This window comes from Scyliorhinus torazame, unplaced genomic scaffold (assembly GCF_047496885.1).
Source record: "Scyliorhinus torazame isolate Kashiwa2021f unplaced genomic scaffold, sScyTor2.1 scaffold_491, whole genome shotgun sequence".
In the NCBI taxonomy this organism is placed as follows: Eukaryota; Metazoa; Chordata; class Chondrichthyes; order Carcharhiniformes; family Scyliorhinidae; genus Scyliorhinus; species Scyliorhinus torazame.
Genome location: NW_027308218.1, coordinates 91996 through 109534, shown reverse-complemented (window position 1 = coordinate 109534; position 17539 = coordinate 91996). Strand labels below are relative to the sequence as shown.

The following is a 17539-nucleotide window of genomic DNA, read 5'->3' as shown; positions in this document are numbered from 1 at the left end:
TAAAATAAAGTGAGCTAAAAGAACCATCACCTGAAGCAGAGACTCTTGGGCGGTATTCTCTGGTCCGCCAGCCATGTGTTCCTCGGTGCCGAATCCTCGCCAGCAGTGGGATTCTCCATTCCTGCCACCTGCCACCTGCCAATGGAATTTCCCATCCCACCCCACACCGCTGGGAAACCCAGGAGCGTGGGTGTGCTGCCGACACAACGGAGAATCCTGCTGGCAGAGAATCCCGCTCCTTATCATTTGACTTTTATCCTTATTATATTTCACCCCTTCCCCCCCTCTGTGTTTATAATGATAATCTTTATTGTCACAAGTAGGCTTACATTAACATTGCAATGATGTTACTGTGAAAATCCCCCCGTCGCCACATTCCAGCTCCTGTTCGGGTACACAGAGGGAGAATTCAGAATGTCCAATTCACCTAACAGCACGTCTTTCGGGACTTGTGGGAGGAAACCGGAGCTCCCGGAGGAAACCCACGCAGACACGGGGAGAACATGCAGACTCCGCACAGACAGTGACCCAAGCCAGGAATCGAACCTGGGACCCTGGCGCTGTGAAGCAACTATGCTAACTACTGTGCTAGCATGTTGCTGTCTGTCTTGTGTATGTGGGTAGAGGGAGGGACTGGTGAAGGGGGCAGTAGGTATTAGCTTGTTGCTATCTAGTTGTATTTACTGTATATTTCACTATAGTTCTTGTTATAAACAAACAGTAATTGTGTTTACATTTACAAACCTGGTGACTGTAATTATTGGGCAGCCAAGGGCTGAAGCCTTCGGGTATTTTTCTAAGAATTATTGGCCAATTCACTCGTGTTGTGACCCTGGGGCAAGTGGGGCAGGAATTGACCGCACACTAGCCCAGGGTGTCGTAACAATATAGAGGCAAGTGGACTTCCAATGGTGGCCATGAGCTGATTGGTCCCCTTGAGAACTTCAATTCAGGCCCTTTTAACCCGTTGATTGGATACAAAAAATAACAAACTTTCCCCCATCCTCACCCCCAAACTAACAACCAATCAAAGAAATACCTCTCATGGATTGAGCAGTTGGTGGAGCTTCTTTCAAAGACCTACAGAAACAGAGGGGCTCGTGAAGGAGGACCTCTTGGTGGCCATGAGGGCAGCCACGGAAACTGCTCCAGCCCCCATTCACAAAGCGTTGGACAGAATGGAGAGGAGACTGGAGGCCCAGGAAGTGACGGTGCGGGACCTGGAGAAAGCAGCCACTGACCAGAAGGAGTGGATCGCCTCGCTTGAGGCCGAGGTGGCAATGTTGGTAACAACCCAGAGAGCACTTACGGGGAAGTTTGATGATTAGAAGAACGGGTCCTGCCGGCAGAACCTGAGGATCGTCGGGCTACCGAAGGGCACAGAGGACAGAAACCTGACCGAGTTTGTCGTGAGGATGCTCAGGAAGCTGGTCTGAGGGGAAGGCTTCACCAAACCCCCAATGGTGGACCAGGCCCACAGGCTGTTCCGACAGAGGCCCAAATCAGGAGATCCACCGCTGGCAATTATAGCAAAACTACACATATTTCATAGAATTTACAGTGCAGAAGGAGGCCATTCGGCCCATCGAGTCTGCACCGGCCCTTGGAAAGAGCACCCTCCCCAAGCCCACACCTCCACCCTATCCCCATAACCCAGTAACCCCACCCAACACTAAGGGCAATTTTGGACACTAAGGGCAATTTATCACGGTCAATCCACCTAACCGGCACATCTTTGGACTGTGGGAGGAAACCGGAGCACCCGGAGGAAATCCACGCACACACGGGGAGGATGTGCAGACTCCGCACAGACAGTGACCCAAGCTGGAATCGAACCTGGGACCCTGGAGCGGTGAAGCAATTGTGCTAACCACAAGGCTACCGTGCTGCCCACTTTCAGGACAAAGAGTAGGTGCTGAACTGGGTGAGGAACACACGCTCATGGAGATGGGAGGAACATACAATCTGCATCTACCAGGACAAATTCATCCAGAAAACGGGCAGGGAAGGCAGCAAAAATGGACAAGGGTGAGGGGCGGGGAGGGGGAGGGGGGAGGGCGCGGGGGTGTGGGGGTGCAGGGGCGGGGAGAAGTACACTGAAATGAGAAGGGAGGTGGGGGAGGACAAAATGGGCTGAGGGAAAAACAGCTGCTCCGGGGGGAGCCACCACACTGGCTAGTGAATAAAAAGAGGGGGGGGGGCGGGACGCAGGGCCCAAAAGTGAAGGAGTGCCTGGCAGAGGAGGGGGGGGGGGGTTGCAAAACTGCGAGCCGGGGAGAGGGGGTGGCAAGGGGTAAAGGGGGTTATGTAAGGGGGAGGAAATAGAGTTACAGGAAAAGAGAAGGTGGTATGACAAGGGTAGATGGGCCGGGGGGGGGGGGGGGGGGGGGGTCTCAGGGATTAAGTGGGGGGAGGGGCAGAATGCTGGTTACAATGGGGCAGTTAGGGGCGGCTGGAATAAAGGAGACAATGGCAGCCATCTTGGATCGCCCTCAAACAAAGGGGACCCCCAGTGTGCAGGGGCATGTCCACGTGATGAGTATGGCTGACCCCACAGAGTGGGAGGACCAGAAACCCCCCATCAGAATAGTCTTCTGGGGTGTCAGGGGACTCAACAGTGCAAAGATCCAGAGCCTTCGCCCATCTGAAAAGCCTGAGGGCCGACAGTGTTCCTTCAAGCCACATGCCTGAGGGAGGAGGACCGAGGATGTGGGTGGCACCGGCTGTGTCAGCATTTATTGCCCATCCCTAATTACCCTTGAGGAGACAGTTATGGGTCAACCCCATTGCTGTGGGTCTGGAGTCACGTGTAGGCCAGGCCAGGTAAGGACGGCAGATTTCCTTCCCTAAAGGACATTAGTGAACCTGGTGGATTTTTACGACAATCCACAATGGTTTCGTGGTCACCTTTTAGATTTTTATTTCCTCATTTTTATTGAATTTTATTGAATTCAAATTACATTATCTGCCAGGACGGGATTCGAACCTGTATCCCCAGATCATTACCCTGGGTGTCTGGATTACTAGACCAGGGACAATATCACTACGCCACTGCCTCCCCATACATGTGCTACGGGATGAGGGCGAGAGGGGTGGTCATACTGTTTCAAAAAGGGATGACATTTACAGTGACCGACACGGTGATGGGCCCAGGGGGTTGGTAGGCAATGGTTAGCGGCGCTCTGAAAGGGACATCAGTGCTTCTTGTAAACATGTCCACTCCTAACAATAGCATGGTAGAGATCCCTGAGCTAGACTCCCACCATGTCATCATGGGGGGGATACAACGCTTCACAAGACTCAACGACGGACAAATCAGGGAAACAATCAGCTACGGCAAAGGAACTGAACAGCTTTGTGCAGCAGATGGGAGGGAGTTAACCTATAGAGGCTCAACCATCCGAGGGAGCAGGAGATCTCCTTCTTATCCTAGCTTCAGAGAGTATCTTCCAGCATCAACTTCTTTGTAATGGGTAAATCAATGCTTCCAGGGGTGGTAGGGGCAGAATATTCCGCAATAGTAATCTTGGACCATGCTCCACACTACATGAACAAAGAACAAAGAAAAGTACAGCACAGGAACAGGCCCTTCGGCCCTCCAAGCCCGTGCCGACCATGCTGCCCGACTAAACTACAATCTTCTACACTTCCTGGGTCCGTATCCCTCTATTCCCATCCTATTCATGTATTTGTCAAGATGCCCCTCAAATGTCACTATCGTTCCTGCTTCCACCACCTCCTCCGGCAGCGAGTTCCAGGCACCCACTACCCTCTGTGTAAAAAACTTGCCTCGTACATCTCCTCTAAACCTTGCCCCTCGCACCTTAAACCTATGCCCCCTAGTAATTGACCCCTCTACCCTGGGGCAAAGCCTCTGACTATCCACTCTGTCTATGCCCCTCATAATTCTGTAGACCTCTATCAGGTCGCCCCTCACTCTCTGTCGTTCCAGTGAGAACAAACCGAGTTTATTCAGCCGCTCCTCATAGCTAATGCCCTCCATACCAGGCAACATTCTGGTAAATCTCTTCTGCACCCTCTCTAAAGCCTCCACATCCTTCTGGTAGTGTGGCGACCAGAATTGAACACTATACTCCAAGTGTGGCCTAACTAAGGTTCTATACAGCTGCAGCATGGCTGTGAGGTTGGAGACTGGCCGGGCCCAGCGCCCCCCATGGAGGCTGGACACAGCGCTCCACGCCAACAAGGGGTTCTGTGAAAAAATGTCACAAGCCATTGATGGGTATGCAACCTGCAACCAGAATGGGGAGGTGTCACCCTCCACAACCTGGGAGGACTGAAGACGGTGATTAGGGGGAAACAATAGAGTAGAGGGCACTGGGAGACAGGAAGAAGAGGGCGGCCAGGCAGCAGCTGGTCAACTCCATATTGGAAGTGGATCTGCTGGCGGAGAAGAAAAAACTACAATTGGAAAGCAGTGAACCAGCTCCACCAGACACAGGGGCCTTCTACAAGCACAGAGACAAGGCTAGCCACCTACTGGCACACCAGCTAACGAAGCAGGCAGCCACGAGGTAGATAGTGCAGGAACAGTAACAAGTCACAACGCCAGATAAAATCAATGAGGCCTTTGTGACCTTTTACTGGGAACTGTTCACCTGGAGGTTGACTTGAGGGTGAAACGGTTTCTCGACGGGCTGGAGCAGCCGTGGTGGAGGAATTGAAACAAGGTCTGGAAACACCATTAAACTGGGGGAAGCCATGTAGAGAATCCACTCCATACAGTTGGGGAAGGCACCGGGTTGCCCAGGTTGGCACAGGTCTCGATATCACTGATCCCTAAAACAGGCAAAAACGCAATGGAGTCGTGGCCATACAGACCCATCTCTCTCCTGAACACTCACGCCAAGGTCCTGACGAAGTGACGAGAGCTGCTTGCCAGAAGTAATTGAGAAATTACGGGGTTTGTCAAGGGCAGGCAGCTAACGGCAAAGATCAGAAACCTGCTGAATGTGACTATGCCCCCACCCGGGAGAGGAAACCAGGAGTGATCATCTCCCTGGACGTAGAGAAGGTCTTTGAGAGAGCAAATTAAGGTACCTCACTGGAATGGTTTGGGTTTGGGACTGGGTTCACCTTCTGGGTGAAACTATTTGCAGCGCTCCCATGGTGAGCAAAGAATCAAACACCAGCAGCTCTGAATACTTTCAGCTGCCCAGCGGCATGATGCAGGGCTGCCCACTGTTCCCACTGCTGTTTGAGCAATTGAGCCACTGACTATCGGGTCAACAAAGGGTGGAGAGGCATCCAGAGAGGAGACAGTGAGAACAGAGTCTCACCATGTAGATGACCTGCTCCTCTACGTCTCAAACCCCCTGGCCTGCGTGGAACCCTTGAGGCGGTTCGGAGCCTGCTCAGGATACAAACTCAACCTTAGCAAGAACGCACCCTTCCCTGTGAAGTGGAGGAATCAAAGCTGGCGAAGCTGCTGTTGAAGCTGGCCCAAACCATATTGCGATAGCTGGGGATCCAGATAGCCCACTACTGGACAAGGATCCGTAAGTGGAACCTATCAAGTCTGGTGGGAGAGGTAAAGAGAGACCTGCGGAGGGGGACTCGCTGCCATTCTCCCTGGCAGGAAGAATGGAGACAATTAGAACAAACGCACTGCCAAGATTTCTCCCAATCTTCTTCCCCAACGTATTCTTCACCAAAGTAGACAAACTAATCATGACTTTTGTGTGGCCTGGGGGGACCTGAGGAACCAGAAGAGCATCCTACAAAGATGGGGGAATATGGGGGGCCTGGCCCTCCTGAACCTTCTATTCTACCACTGGGCGGCTAACGCAGAAAGAGTACGGGGATGAATCAGAGAGCCGGAGGGGGAATGGGTGTGAATGGAGGAGAGCTCTCACACGGGGACATTCCCCCGAGCACTGTCCACAGCCCCACTCCCATTTCCCCAGCCAAGTACTGGAGAGGTCCGGTGGTGGTGGCCACACTAAGGACTTGGATTGCGATCAGGCACCGTTTCAACCTGGGTGCAATGTCCACTATGGCCCCCTTCTGCAAAAACCATAAATTCACCTCGGCAACGATAGACGTCTCCTTTAAAAAGTGGAGGCAGGACAATGGGGTACTGACGGCAGGTGGCCTTTATGTGGACGGCAGAGTAGCGACCCTAGGGGAAAATTACAGACAAGCTCCAGCTCCTGAATGGGAACGGGGTGCGGTACATGCAACTAAGAAGCTTCCTCCGAACGGAGACCGAGACATTCTCCCAACTACCCAGACACACGCTACTGGACAGACGTCTAACATAGAACATAGAACAGTACAGCACAGAATGAACTAGGGCACGGTAACTACACTGACATGTACGGGCAGCCCTCGAGGAGGTAAGGACCCTGCTGGACGAGACCAGGGAAAAGTGGGAGGAGGAGCTGGGCATGGCGATAGGGGAGGACTCTGGATCGAAGCATTGCACAGGGCTGAGCCTAACGCAGCTAAAGGTGGTGCACAGGGCACACTTGACCAGAACACGCATGAGCGGGTTCTTCCTGGAGGTGGAAGAGAAATGTGAACAGTGCCAGGGAGGCCCGGCCAACCACACCCACATGTTCTGGTTCTGTCCCAGACTTGTCAGGTGAGGCACGATCAATTTGGCTGGAGACGAAGTTGAATTCAAACTGAGGCTTTATTAGTATCAGATGTGTGGCCTCCCACAGCAGCTGACGAAATGGCTGCGTGCTGGAGGCCACACATATTTATAACCTGGCTCTTGGGCGGAGCTAGCATGCAGGGGCCCAGGTGAACCTGTAGTGCAGGTTCTACCGTACAACCCTTAATATCAGAGCACAGTGGTTTACCACATTCACCCCCTGTTAAAATTGAGTCCGGCGGGGGTGGTGGATAACTATATACAATTCGCAATCTTTAATAATTACAGAACGGTAAAAAAAAATGTCTCTGGTCACCCGGTGGGCCGGTCAGAGGTTCAGCCGGTCCGGCGCCTTGATCGTCCTCTGGGATCGACGAAGTGGAGCCGGCGATGTTGGTGCTGTCGTGGTCGAAGTTGACTCTGGGAGCGTGCCAAAATCTTCATCAACGGGGGTGGGCAGGGGGAGGACGGACGGTCCTCAGGGGGGTGATGGGGGTGGCGGGGGAGGAGAGGGTAGCGCTGGGGGTGACGGGGGTGGTGTGGGGGTGGAACCTGCTGGTGCCAGGTCTCTGAGGGAGATGGTATCCTGGCGGCCGTCGGGGAACGCCACGTAGGCGCACTGGGGGTTTGCGTGGAGCAGGTGCACCCTTTCCACCAACGAATCCGCCTTGTGGAGCTGCACATGTTTACGGAGAAGCACGGTTCCCGGAGCTGTGAGCCAAGTTGGGAGCGATACCCCGGATGTGGACTTCCTGGGGAAGGCAAAAAGACGTTTGTGTGGTGTACTGTTAGTGGCAGTGCAGAGCAATGAGCGAATGGAATGTAGTGCATCAGGGAGGACCTCTTGCCAGCGGGAGGCCGGGAGATTTCTGGACCGTAGGGCCAGCTGGACGGCCCTCCATACCGTCCCATTCTCCCTTTCTACCTGTCCGTTTCCCCGGGGGTTGTAGCTCCACGTTCTGCTGGAGGCGATACCCCTGCTGAGCAGGAACTGACGTAGCTCATCACTCATGAATGAGGATCCCCTGTCATTGTGGATGTAGGTGGGGGAAGCCAAACAGAGTGAAGATAGAATTAAGGGCTTTAATGACGGTGGCAGACGTCATGTCGGGGCATGGGATGGCGAAGGGAAAACGGAAGTATTCATCGATCACACTGAGGAAATACGTGTGTCGGTCGGAGGAGGGGACGGGCCCTTTGAAATCCCCGCTGAGGCGTTCAAAGGAGCGGGAGGCCTTCACCAGGCGCGCGCGGTCCGGCCGGTAGAAGTGCGGCTTGCACTCCGCACAGACCTGGTAGTCCTTGGTAATTGTCCTCACTTCCTCGACGGAGTAGGGCAAATGTTGTGCCTTAATGAAATGGTACAACCGAGTGACCTCTGGGTGACAAAGGCTGTCGTGCAGGGCCCGGAGTCTGGGGGCTCGTTGAGTTTGCCGGGGCGATGCTTAATCTCATAGTTATAGGTGGAGAGCTCGATTCTCCACCGCAAGATTTTATCATTTTTGATCTTGCCCCGCTGTGTGTTGTTGAACATGAAAGCTACCAACCGTTGGTCAGTGAGGAGAGTGAATCTCCTGCCGGCCAGGTAATGTCTCCAATGTCGCACAGCCTCAACGATAGCCTGGGCCTTCTTTTCGACGGATGAGTGCCGAATTTCAGAGGCGTGGAGGGTGCGAGAAAAGAATGCCATGGGCCTGCCTGCTTGGTTGAGGGTGGCGGCAAGGGCGACGTCTGATGCGTCGGTTTCTACTTGGAAAGGAAGTGTTTCGTCTACAGCGTGCATTCCAGCTTTGGCAATATCAGCTCTGATCCGGGCGAAAGCCTGTTGGGCCTCGGCCGTCAGGGGGAAATGAGTGGACTGTATGAGTGGGCGGGCCTTGTCCGCAACGTTTTGGACCCACTGCGCGTAATACGAGAAGTACCCCAGGCAGCGTTTGAGGGCCTTGGGGCAGTGGGGGAGGGGAAGCTCCATGAGGGGGCGCATGCGGTCGGGATCGGGCCCCAGAACTCCGTTCTGGACCACGTAGCCGAGGATGTCTAAGCGGTTTGTACGGAACACACACTTCTTGTTATACGTGAGGTTGAGGAGAGTGACGGTGCGGAGAAATTTAGCGAGGTTGGCGTCGTGGTCCTGCTGATCATGGCCGCAGATGGCCACATTGTCTAGGTACGGAAACGTGGCCCGCAAGCCGTACCGGTCGACCATTCGGTCCATCTCCCTTTGGAAGACCGAAACCCCGTTGGTGACGCCGAAGGGGACCCTGAGGAAGTGATATAGCCAGCCGTCTGCCTCGAAGGCGGTGTATGGACGGTCGATTTACAGATGGGGAACTGGTGGTAAGCGGATTTCAGGTCCACCGTTGAGAAGACCCGGTACTGTGCAATCTGCTTAACCATGTCAGATATGCGTGGGAGGGGGTACGCGTCGAGCTGTGTGTACCTGTTGATGGTCTGGCTGTAGTCCACGACCATTCGGTTTTTCTCCCCAGACTTAACCACTACCACTTGAGCTCTCTAGGGGCTGTTGCTGGCCTCGATGACTCCCTCCCGAAGCAACCGCTGGACCTCGGATGAAGGCCTTATCCTGGGTGCTGTACCGTCTGCCCCTGGTGGCGACGGGTTTGCAATCTGGAGTTAGTTTGGCAAAGAGGGAAGGAGGATCGACCTTTAGGGTCGTAAGGGTCCACCAAATTTAAGGGTCAGGCTCTGGAGGTTGCACTGAAAATCCAGGCCGAGGATAACTGCAGCGCAGAGGTTAGGGAGGACGTAGAGGCGAAAACCGTGGAACTCTACGCCTTGGACAGTGCAGTACCCCCGGATCACTACGTGATGGGATCCGGAGGCCAGGGAGATACTTTGATTGGGAGGGTGTACCTTAAGGGAGAAGCGCCTTACCGTATTTGGATGTACAAAGCTCTCGGTGCTCCCGGAGACCAATAGGCATGAGGTCACATGACCGTTGACTTTCACGCTGGTGGATGCGTTGGTCAGAGTGTGTGGTCAGGACTGGTCGATTGCCATGGATGCGAGTCGTGGTTGATCGTCGGATAGTGAGGTGGTCGTTGAATTGAGGTCCTGAAACGCCGTTGGTCTCCATGTGCTGGGGGGTGGACAAGATGGCGGCGCCCGGAGGTCCTGGGGATCACAAAATGGCGGCGCCCATGGAACGCACATTGCGGGGGTGGAGCAAGATGGCGGCACCCATGAAACGCACGTGTTGTGCGGGGGAGAAGATGGCGGCGCCCATTGCTCGCACATGGCCTGGGGAGGAGGGGAGGATAGCGGCGCCCATTGCCCGTGACCGGGGGGGGGGGGGGTGCGCGACTGCTGCCGCTGAGCGGGCCTGGCACACCGATGCGTAGTGGCCCTTCTTCCCGCAGGCCTTACAGAGGGCAGCGCGGGCCGGGCAGCATTGGCGGGGGTATCTTTGTTGGCCGCAATAATAGCATCGGGGCCCCCCGGAGATCACTGGTTGGCGCGTACGCAGGCGTATTGGGTGGGTAGCGCCCCCGCTGTGGCGGCTGCGTGTGGGGCCCATGAAGCGTAGGAGGAGGGGGCCGCGCGGTTGGGGGCGTAGGACTGGACATTGCGCAGGGCGACCGTCATGGAAAGCGCTAGTGTTTTAGTCTCTGCGAGGTCGCGCGTGGCCCCTTCTAGGAGCCGCTGCCTGGTAACATCAGACCCAATCCCAGTTACAAAAGCGTCCCGCATAAGGAGATCTGAGTGCTGCTTAGCTGTAACGTCCTGGCAGTCACAGTCCCGAACTAGTGGGATCAGGGCCCTGCAGAAGTCCTCGATTGACTCACCAGGTAGTTGAGTACGCGTTGCAAGCGCGTGTCTGGCAAAGAGCGTGTTCGTCTTCTGCTCATAATTTCCTTTGAGTCGAGTCATGGCATCAGCGTAATTGGGCGCATCCTGGATCAGCGGGAAGATTTTAGAGTTGAGTCTGGAGAACAATATTTGAATCTTCTGAGCCTCTGGAACAGGGGTTGGCGCCCCGTTGATATACGCTTCAAAACAAGCGAGCCAGTGCTGGAAGTCCTTTCTGGCGTCGCTTGCGTGTGGATCCAGCTGCAGGCGATCTGGTTTAATCCGGAGGTCCATCTTCTGAATCTGATACTAATAAATTGAGGCACGATCAATTTGACTGGAGACGAAGTTGAATTCAAACTGAGGCTTTATTAGTATCAGATGTGTGGCCTCCCACAGCAGCTGACGAAATGGCTGCGAGCTGAAGGCCACGCATATTTATAACCCTGCTCCTGGGCGGAGCTAGCATGCAGGGGCCCAGGCGAACCTGTAGTGCAGTTTCTACCGTACAACCCTTAATATCAGAGCACAGTGGTTTACCACACCGGGAACTGAACCGCCTTTTTTGAGGCCATGTGGAAGATTATAACGGTGCGGATGGAGTCATGCCTCCTAGTGGCCGTCTTTGGGGTGTTGGAACAGCCAGAAGTTTCTGGGAGAGGGGAAGCTGCTCTAACCTTTGCCTCTCTGATCGCCCACTGGAGAATCCTGCAGGCTGGCTGGCCGACTGAGCAGAATCTCTCAAAAGGAGAAGATAAAATTCGCCACTCAAGGATCGGAAGATGCCGGCCAGAATATACGGCAGCAATTTAACAATCTGCTCGAGGACCTGGAACCAATAAGGGAGGTGAGGGGGAGCAAGGAGGGAATGAAGGTGAGGGGGAAATGAACCAGACAAAGGGAACAAAAAGAGGGAGGGAGGTGAGGGAAGGGAGGAGGGGCACCATCCAGAGAGCAAAGAAAGTAGGTGCGGAGAAACTCAGGGAAAGAAAGTCGGAAACCCCCCCCCCCCCCCCCCGGTATGGGGGCAACATGTAGATAGTTAATAATAGTTGTAACAACCGATTAACATTAATATGTCTGGTCCGTGTACATGTGTCTGTGTGTACAAACATGTTTATTCTCCTTTTTTTCTTGTGTCCCTTTCCTTGTACAAATACATACAAAAATCATTAAAAATATTTTACAAAATACATATACAAGTATGCTACATTACGTCAGCCACACAGGCAGATAAAGGAATAATCGCTTATTGTCACAAGTAGGCTTCAATGAAGTTACTGTGAAAAGCTCCTAGTTGCCACATTCCGGCGCCTGTTCGGGGAGGCTGGTACGGGAATTGAACCCACGCTGCTGGCCTTGTTCTGCATTACAAGCCAGCTGGTATGTGATAGAATACGCCGCCCCCTCAGAACGCAGGGCCTGAGGCTGAGCCTGGGGTGTTGATTTCCTGCCAAATCCATGTTCAGCAGCACCAGGCCTAATCAAACCGTCATCACAGACAATAAGGAAATAAAACAATGAGAGTTTGAGGGAAAGTTTCCATTTATTCTGTTCAGACAAAGTCTCCAGATCCACTGCTGATTGATCTCACTCTTCTTCATGGATCAGGGCATGAGATCCCAACAATAATAAAATTCCATTTTCCCCAAGATTCACAGGAACAACAACATTTGAATTTATACAGTTTTTAAATGGAGAAAAGCTTGATGTGCCGCAGAGTCAGGAAAAATGGACAAGGGTCTAAAGAACAGGACATTCGGCCAAGTGATAAACGGCTTGATCAAAAAGAAGGATTATAAGAGAGGAGACAGCGATCGAGAGACACATGAGTTCAAGGAGAGTTTCCCAGATGTTTGAAGGCACAGGGTGAGAGATGGAGGATGGACAAGAGGCAAGTCACACAAAACAGATTTTAGAAAGGGGGCAGTTTCATAGGTTGGAACACAGAACAGAGATAAGGAACAACAAGACCAAGGAGAGATTTAAACGCAAAGATGAGAATTTTAAAATTGAAGTATGAGGAGGTGAGGACCAGGACAGTATAAGTCAGCAACGACTGGGGCGCTGATGAATAGGACTTGGTTAGTTGGTAAACTGTTGGATGAGCTGAAGTTGATGGTGAAAGATGTAAAAGCAGCCAGAAATGCAGTGGAATTGACAAGTCTGGAAATGGCAAGACATGGGTGGTGTTCGTAATGGAGTGAATATGCAATCAGAAGGTCATCATGGATTCAGGTAGAATATGGTTGCAAAAGGTCTGGTGGAGTTTGGACAGTCGCCTGAGCGAGGAAAGGAGTCAGTGACGAGCTCACACAGCTTCTGGCAGGGACTAAATTCAATGACTTCAGTCTTTCCAATATTTAATTGGCAAAATTGCAGCTCACCCAAGAATGGACATGAGATAAATGGTGACAGCAAGAGGTGATGGGGTGGTGAAGCTGGATGTTGACAGCATAAATGAGGCTGGTGTCTCGAATCAGCAGTTGATGCTGCAGAGGGTAAGTTTCCTGGTGATGCAGGAGATGGCTAAAGTAGGTGAAAGAGGAGGGTTATGACTGGATGGGTAACATTGAATCCCAAAGCATTTTATTCATATGTAAAAAGCTAGAGGGTGACCAGGGAAAGGATTGGACCACTTAAGGACAGTGGGGGGAATCTATGTGTTGAGCCAGAGGAAATGGGAGAGGTACTAAATGAGTACTTTGCATCAGTGTTCACCAAAGAAAAGGACTTTGTGGAAGATGATTCTTGGGTAGGGTGTGTGGACCGTCTGGATCATGTTGACATTGAAAAGGAGGAGGTATTGGGTCTTTTAAAAGATATTAAGGTAGATAAATCTCCTGGGCCGAATGGGATTTACCCCAGAACACTGAGGGAAGCAAGGGAGGAAATTGCTGGGGCCTTGACTGACATCTTTCTATCCTCATTGGCTACAGGTGAGATCCTAGAGGACTGGAGAATAGTGAATGTGGTCCCGCTGTTTAAGAAAGGTAGCAGGGATAATCCTGGAAGCTATAGGCCGGTGAGCCTCACGTCGGAGTAAGTAAATTATTGGAGAGAATTCTCAGGGTCAGGATTTATACCCATTGGAAACAAATGGACTGATTAGCGATAGACAGCTTGGTTTTGTGAAGGGGAGGTCGTGCTTCACTAACTTGATCAAGTTTTTTGAGGAGGTGACAAAGATGATTGATGAGGGGAGGGCAGTGGATGTTGTTTACATGGACTTCTGTAAAGCCTTTGACAAGGTGCCTCATGGCAGACTGGTACAAAAGGTGAAGTCACGCGGGATCAGAGGTGAGGTGGTAAGATGGATACAGAACTGGCTCGGTCACAGAAGGCAAAGGGTAGCAGTAGAAGGGTGATTTTCTGAATGGAAGGTTGTGACCAGTGGTGTTCCACAGGGATCTGTGCTGGGACCTCTGTTGTTTGTAGTGTACATAATGATTTGGAGGGAAATGTAGCGGTCTGATCAGTAAGTTTGCGGATAACACCAAGGTTGGTGGAGCGGCAGATAGTGTTGAGGATTGTCAGAGGATACAGCAAGACATAGATAGGTTGGAGATTTGGGCAGAAAAATAGTAAATGTTTAATCGGGACAAATGTGAGGAAATGCATTTTGGGAGGTCCAACATAGAGGGGAAATATACCGTAAATGGCAAAACTCTTAGGAATATAGAAAGTCAGAGAGATCTGGGTGTGAAGGTCCACAGATCTTTGAAGGCGGCAGCACAAGTGGATGAGGTCGTCAAGAAAGCAGGCGGAATGCTCGCCTTCATTGGACGGGGCATCGAGTATAAAAACTGGCAAGTCATGCTATAGAACCTTGGTAAGGCGGCACTTGGAATATTGCGCACAATTCTGGTCGCCACACTACCAGAAGGATGTGGAGGCTTTGGAGAGGGTGCAGAGGAGGTTCACCAGAATGGTGCCTGGTCTGGAGGGTGTTAGCTATGCGGAGAGGCTGAATAGACTCGAAAGAAAGACAGAGGTTGAGGGGTGTCCTGATAGAGGTCTACAAGATGGGCAGTCTAGTGGGCAGCATGGTAGCACAGTGGTTAGCATTGTGGCTTCACAGCACCAGGGCCCCAGGTTCGATTCCCTGCTAGGTCACTGTCTGTGTGGAGTCTGCACGTTCTCCCCGTGTCTGCGTGGGTTTCCTCCGGGTGCTCCGGTTTCCTCCCACAGTCCAAAGACGTGCAGGTTAGGTGGATTGGCCCTGAGTGACCAAAAAGGTTAGATGGGGTTATTGGGTTACGGGGATAGGGTGGAAGTGAGGGCTGAAGTGGGTCGGTGCAGACTCGATGGGCCGAATGGCCTCCTTCTGCACTGTATGTTCTATGTTCTATGTTCTAAGATTATGAGGGGCATGGAGAGAGTGGATGGGCAGGCACTCTTTCCCAGGGTGGAGGGGTCAGTCACCAGGGGGAATAGGTTTAAGGTCCGTGGGGCAAAGTTTAGAGAAGATGTGCGAGGCAGGTTTTTTACGCACGGGGTGGTGAGTGCCTGGAACGCGTTGCCAGGGGAGGTTGTGGAAACAGATACATTAACGGCGTTCAAAAGGCATCTTGACAAACACATGGACAGGATGGGTATAGAGGGATACGGCACAAGGAAGTGCGGAAGGTTTTGGCAAAGGTTGGTATCATGACCGGTACAAGCTTGGAGGGCCGAAGGGCCTGTTCCTGTGCTGCATTGTTCTTCGTTCTTTGAAAGTATTTGAGCGAAGACTCACTCAGATGATAAATGGCGGAGAGGCATTGGAGAGAAGGATGTAGTTAAAAATGTCCAAGGTTTCAGAGAGTTTCAGAAGATGGAAGGAAAGTGCAATAGGCTACAGAGTAACAGAATGAGCAGAGAGGCAGCGCATCAGGAGGAATATTGGGAAATATAAACAGATTGGATATTGCAATAGAAATGAGGGCGGGATACAGGGCTGATAAAAATGGCTCACATTAATGGGCCACATCTATTTTTTGGCATTAGCTTCAGTGTTCTTGCTGCACCAAACGACCATCATCACCATGATGGGAATGATGCAGATTGGAGCAATTACCAGCCCCAGCACAACGCTTTCCGGAGGGTCAATCAATGCCTGATTCTCCAACATGTAGCAATCCTTAAAGTAATGACTGTGCACCAGAATGAAGAAACTTTCACCAACTTCATTGGGCCAATAGGATCGAGCATATTCCATCACATGTTCCGAGCAGGATGTCAGATCACTGTAAAAACTGAAGAAAAGAGACGGGGTTCATTAATAAACTTGTCCAGTTACACAGTGAGTGATCCACACCCTGAATAAACCGTAACTCTGTACAGTTACACAGTGAGTGATCCACACCCTGAATAAACAGTGACTCTGTACTGTTACACAGTGAGTGATCCTCACCCTGAATAAACAGTGACTCTGTACAGTTACACAGTGAGTGATCCTCACCCTGAATAAACAGTGACTCTGTACAGTTACACAGTGAGTGATCCTCACCCTGAATAAACAGTGACTCTGTACAGTTACACAGTGAGTGATCCTCACCCTGAATAAACAGTGACTCTGTACAGTTACACAGTGAGTGATCCTCACTCTGAATAAACTGTGACTCTGTACAGTTACACAGTGAGTGATCCTCACCCTGAATAAACAGTGACTCTGTACAGTTACACAGTGAGTGATCCTCACCCTGAATAAACAGTGACTCTGTACAGTTACACAGTGAGTGATCCTCACACTGAATAAACAGTGACTCTGTACAGTTACACAGTGAGTGATCCTCACCCTGAATAAACAGTGATTCTGTACAGTTACACAGTGAGTGATCCTCACCCTGAATAAACAGTGACTCTGTACAGTTACACAGTGAGTGATCCTCACACTGAATAAACAGTGACTCTGTACAGTTACACAGTGAGTGATCCTCACCCTGAATAAACAGTGACTCTGTACAGTTACACAGTGAGTGATCCTCACCCTGAATAAACAGTGACTCTGTACAGTTACACAGTGAGTGATCCTCACCCTGAATAAACAGTGACTCTGTACAGTTACTCAGTGAGTGATCCTCACCCTGAATAAACAGTGATTCTGTACAGTTACACAGTGAGTGATCCTCACCCTGAATAAACAGTGACTCTGTACAGTTACACAGTGAGTGATCCTCACCCTGCTGAATAAACAGTGACTCTGTACAGTTACACAGTGAGTGATCCTCACCCTGAATAAACAGTGACTCTGTACAGTTACACAGTGAGTGATCCTCACCCTGAATAAACAGTGACTCTGTACAGTTACACAGTGAGTGATCCTCACACTGAATAAACAGTGACTCTGTACAGTTACACAGTGAGTGACCCTTATGCTGAATAAACATCGACTCTGTACAGTTACACAGTGAGTTATCCTTACCCTGAATAAACAGTGACTCTGTACAGTTACACAGTGAGTGATCCTCACCCTGAATAAACAGTGACTCTGTACAGTTACACAGTGAGTGATCCTCACCCTGCTGAATAAACAGTGACTCTGTACAGTTACACAGTGAGTGATCCTCACCCTGAATAAACAGTGACTCTGTACAGTTACACAGTGAGTGATCCTCACCCTGAATAAACAGTGACTCTGTACAGTTACACAGCAAGTGATCCTCACCCTGCTGAATAAACAGTGACTCTGTACAGTTACACAGTGAGTGATCCTCACCCTGCTGAATAGACAGTGACTCTGTACAGTTACACAGTGAGTGATCCTTACCCTGAATAAACAGTGACTCTGTACAGTTACACAGTGAGTGATCCTCACCCTGCTGAATAAACAGTGACTCTGTACAGTTACGCAGTGAGTGATCCGTACCCTGAATAAACAGTGACTCTGACAGTTACACAGTGAGTGATCATTACCCTGAATAAACAGTGACTCTGTACAGTTACAGAGTGAGTGATCCTCACCCTGAATAAACAGTGACTCTGTACAGTTACACAGTGAGTGATCCTCACCCTGAATAAACAGTGACTCTGTACAGTTACAGTGAGTGATCCTTACCCTGAATAAACAGTGACTCTGTACAGTTACACAGTGAGTGATCCTTACCCTGAATAAACAGTGACTGT

At 51.3% G+C, this 17539-nt stretch overlaps 1 protein-coding gene across 1 annotated transcript in view; it reads right to left on the bottom strand.

The window, feature by feature from the left end:
* Positions 1-11959: 11959 nt before the first annotated feature.
* LOC140406354 (receptor activity-modifying protein 1-like) overlaps positions 11960-17539 on the bottom strand; it is a 79823-nt gene continuing 74243 nt past the window's right edge. The window contains exon 4 of the mRNA XM_072494452.1: positions 11960-15669. Coding sequence (XP_072350553.1) covers positions 15405-15669 — 265 coding nt within the window. The 3' untranslated portion in view covers positions 11960-15404. The remainder of the gene's footprint in view (positions 15670-17539) is intronic.